General features: G+C 39.8%; 1 protein-coding gene across 1 annotated transcript; it reads left to right on the top strand.

The window, feature by feature from the left end:
- Positions 1–3,651, top strand: LOC147104581 (immunoglobulin lambda-1 light chain-like). Its single transcript, XM_085962161.1, has 3 exons — positions 1–49; positions 186–527; positions 3,319–3,651. Exons 1-3 carry the CDS (start codon positions 1–3, stop codon positions 3,639–3,641), a joined length of 714 nt encoding a protein of 237 aa, XP_085818287.1. The 3' UTR covers positions 3,642–3,651.
- Positions 3,652–4,129: the final 478 nt, after the last annotated feature.

Genomic DNA, 4,129 nt, shown 5'->3' with positions numbered 1-4,129 from the left:
ATGCCTTACTGGATCCGTGTGGTCAGTGCGTTGGTGTTTTTGGTAGTTTGTGAGTATTTTGCTTTTGTCGACTGATTAGATTTCATCTCGAGGACTATTTTCTGGGAAATTTCTCACCCCACTTTCATCACAAGTTATTACTCTCACTGTCCTGCCTCTTTTCTGACATTGCTCCTTATTTTCAGATTTAAACGCGCAAGTTACGGTAAACCAGCCGCTTTCGATGTCAACTTCTCCGGGAAAGAACGTCCAAATAAGTTGTACCATGTCTGGGGCCAATTTAGGAAGCGGTGGTGTCTCCTGGTACCAGCAGATTCCTGGGAACACTCCCTGGCTTCTAGTCTGCTGTTATTCGGGAAGCATTTACAGAGGCCCGGGTATTTCAGAACGATTCTCCTGCTCCGTATCAGGCAACACGGGAACTTCTACAATGTCTAATGTACAATCAGAGGGCGCTGCGGACTATTACTGTCCAATGTGGTCCAACGGTTTAATCTTCTGTAAAGGAACAAGACTGAGTGTTGGCAATAAGTAAAACCCCTTCATGTGTAAAGTTCTGTGGGTTTTTGTTTACTTCAGAGGAAGTAATTAAGTTGTGTAATATTTTATTTGACTCAATTCAATTGCTTGCAAAAATGACAATTTCGAATCATCAGATGTTTACCGGGCCTCACCTGGTACCTCAGTTGGAAGTAACTCTGTCTAAGTGGGTGAATGAATCGTCAAGTTTTAGAAGGTTTACACCCGTTACTTCTTCAGGTTGCATCCTCCTTTCGTACTTAATTAACTTATCTCACACCAGGATAAGTATTGGACTCGATATCGCCGAGTTAGGCAATGGGAAAGCTTAATCAAGTTTCTCGCTCTTGACCGCTTCCCAGTGGTTATATTGGAAGTTACTTTGTGTGCATCTCCGCCGATGACAGAATGAAGCCAGGGTATGATGCCCGTTCACGAACCCTACTGACAGTAACTGTCTAGGCCCGCGTGCGAAGTACGGGAGTGTGTCCAGTGCCCGTGCAACCGCAGTCCAGTGGAGGCCAGAGTTTTCTGAGAAGTATGTAAATTGAAAGGAGAACAATTCTGCAGCATATCTCAAATTCAGGCTCCAAAGCAATAAACTGTAATCTCCCTAACCGCAATTCGGCTGGAACCAATTACTGCCGCCTTGAATTGCTTTAGTATTGACTTGATAGGCCTGATATTAATCAATCAAGGACGGGAATTTCTACAATAATTTATGACAATTTATTTTATATTCCCGAAATGGTAAATATACCCTGGAAATGGATACGATTAGCTGACAGTGAGAAGATTTCCTCTCGCTGTGTTTTAGCTACGTTAAAAGGCGTTCATTTCCAAAGCATTTCCCCTAAAATAGCCAGCATAGTAAAGTTTCCCACAAAATCTGATGCATAACTAATACTTGGAGATTGGAGGCAATGCCTTTCCTACTAATTAAAATTGCTGTAGTTGTTTTGAAGCTATGATTTGGTAAACTAATTGGGATGGGAGAAAATATGCTGGTGCCATTTTTAGGGAAAACATGCGAAATAGTAAACACTTTCTAAAAAATTATATACCAGCCAGAGGAAATCAATGCATGAAAGAACGAATACATTAATTAAGTGAACGAACGATCGAACGAACGCGTTTAGGCTGCCGCTATGTCAGAGTGATCCTACCCCCACCCCCACCCCCACCCCCGCCCCGCCCCGGAACAACCAGCGGTCTGCGATATCCTGATTGGAAGGATTTGTATGTTCATCGTTGCTTTTTCAGATATTCAAAAGAAGGGAGTAACCAATTTAGTTAAACAGTTTAATGCCTTTGTTAAAATAAAGAATAATTTAGTACGATTTAGCGCGTTGATGTACGAATATCTCAGAGACAAATTTTAATCTGAGCGCAGTTTTGAACCGAATGTGGGTCGTGACCGGAAGATAGTGGCGTAAAGCCCCGATTTATGTTGTCCCATTGTGGCAGATCCCGCTGATTTAATTCGAATTTGGGGTAGCTCAGATCCCCCATGCTTATGATTCTGTGTTTTTCTTTTACTAATTAATTGTATTTGTTTGCATATTTCACCGGGCACCTCTTTAACACTATTTTGTGATCTGTAATATAGCCGAATAGTGCGACCTATCTCTTCCTAGCCTTCATTTCAATCCAAATGGATTGACGATCCCTGTCTTTTTCATGTTGATTTTGAAATTAATTTGTAATTTTTAAAATTGCGATGCTTGTAGTCTACGATGTGAGATAATAAAGTGCGCGAATACTCTCAGTGTATGAAATGTGGATATCCTATAGTGAAATAAATTGTGGAAAGTGTAATGGGGTGGTCACAAGGAAACATGGACATGTTTCAAATTAACGCTACAAAAAATCTGTAAAAGTGTAAAACCATGTAAGTTAAACTAAAGTGCATGTTTAATATGAGCTCAGCACCAACCCTTAATAAAACTGTTTTAATTTTGCTTGGCATTATAATATGACTGGATTTTTCTTCCCCAATAATACACGTCTTATGGACAAATGTTTCTTGTAAGTGCATGATTCACAGGTTCACTGCAGCAATCTGGTCTAAGCTGTTAGTTGTTTCAATGTACGGAGTAATATTTCGAGAAAGAAGATAAAACAAACATTTGAAAGATAATTAAAGATGCATTACACTGCAAATTTAACGTTGGCGCCAAGCGATTTCTGCTGGCCAGTAACGAAAGCGGCTAGATTTTCAATGTTTTACATGTATTGCGTCGTCTGTGTACCTGTACGCACACGTGTACGTACGGACACGGACGTTGTGCTTATACTCAGACCATACAGAAATCATCTGTTGTTCTCTCGTCTTGATGACTTAACAGTCGAACCATCGGAACGCATCACAGTAAGATTTAAGTAGGGTCAGGGGAGTAGATCTCGATACTGTGCGATAGTGTTAAACGGGTGATAGCGAATCGGCAGCCGGTTTTACATCTCTCCTGAATTTTATTTAAATTGAAGTCAATTGAAATAAAATTAGGCAACACTGTAAAATGGGCGGCCGATTCACTGTCATCGATTTTAAACTATCGCACAAAGTCAAGATTTATCCAAGTATAATGACAATTATTGACCAGAGTGCTAGAGCTGGCAAATGTTTAAAGTGCCCATAGTGTGAATGTAATATTTTGAAATATGTACAAAGCAAAGTGATTTATTTACAATATTGAATGGATTAATGTGATACGGAAAATATTATTTTGAACAAATCTTATGTTTCAAACAATGCAATACCCCAACACTACTAAACTTAGGTCTTTTAAAAAAAAACTGATCCGCGGGGCCCCTCGGTGTCTGTCCTTCCGCCTTCATCGGATCAAATCGCAGCAAAGAACACGGCGACCCTGGTATGTTTGGTGAACGGCTTTAACCCGGGCGCTGTGGAGATTGAATGGACTGTAGATGGCAGTGTTAGAAGGAATGGTGTTGAGACCAGTCGGATCCAGCAGGAGACGGACAACACGTTCAGTGTGAGCAGTTATCTGACTCTGCCAGCCTCAGAGTGGAACTCACACGAGCTTTACTCCTGTGTGGTTAAACACGAGACTCAGGCAAACCAGCTTCAAACAAGTATCGCCAGATCCAGCTGTATCTGATTTCATAAACTGTACTTGACCGAGCTGAAAAAGATTGTTCATCCCTATTCATTTCTTTCATGTGACAAAATGGGTAGAAATTTATTGTATTTCGGAGGTTGAAAAAAATAGTCATTGCGGTTGGAACTTCGTCTTATAAGACTTGCTAATTTTAAAAGCTCTTCGAGCCAAAGGTTTTCGGTGTTAATTGAAAGCTCAATGTTAATTAATCCAAGTTATATGCATTCAATAACGTTAATTAAAATGCAAAAATATGATTATTGCATCCTAAGAATTTGCTTACTGCTAATCTATTCTAATGCAGCTATTGAATAAAATTATTGATCCAATCTCAAATGCAATTCGGTTTTCCGTGTCTTTTATTTCAAATGTAAAATAAGTCAGATCTATAATGCAAGTGCTTTCTGGATTTATTGTTTTTCGGTATTATGAAAGCTCACGTAATAAAGAGTGCGCAAATTTATCTAAAAGCAAAGCAGTGTGTGACT

Source organism: Somniosus microcephalus, chromosome 19 (genome assembly GCF_052327205.1).
Source record: "Somniosus microcephalus isolate GS21.2 chromosome 19, FLI_Smic_1.0, whole genome shotgun sequence".
NCBI lineage: Eukaryota > Metazoa > Chordata > Chondrichthyes > Squaliformes > Somniosidae > Somniosus > Somniosus microcephalus.
This window is presented reverse-complemented; position numbering and strand designations above follow the sequence as displayed.

What these genes read in the sequence shown, in the direction of transcription:
- LOC147104581 (XM_085962161.1), top strand. Translation starts at nt 1, where the DNA reads ATGCCTTACTGGATCCGTGTGGTCAGTGCGTTGGTGTTTTTGGTAGTT. An exon ending in GTTGGTGTTTTTGGTAGTTT is followed by an intron (nt 50 to 185) that starts GTGAGTATTTTG and finishes CCTTATTTTCAG; the next exon opens with ATTTAAACGCGCAAGTTACG. An exon ending in AACAAGACTGAGTGTTGGCA is followed by an intron (nt 528 to 3,318) that starts ATAAGTAAAACC and finishes AAAAAAAAACTG; the next exon opens with ATCCGCGGGGCCCCTCGGTG.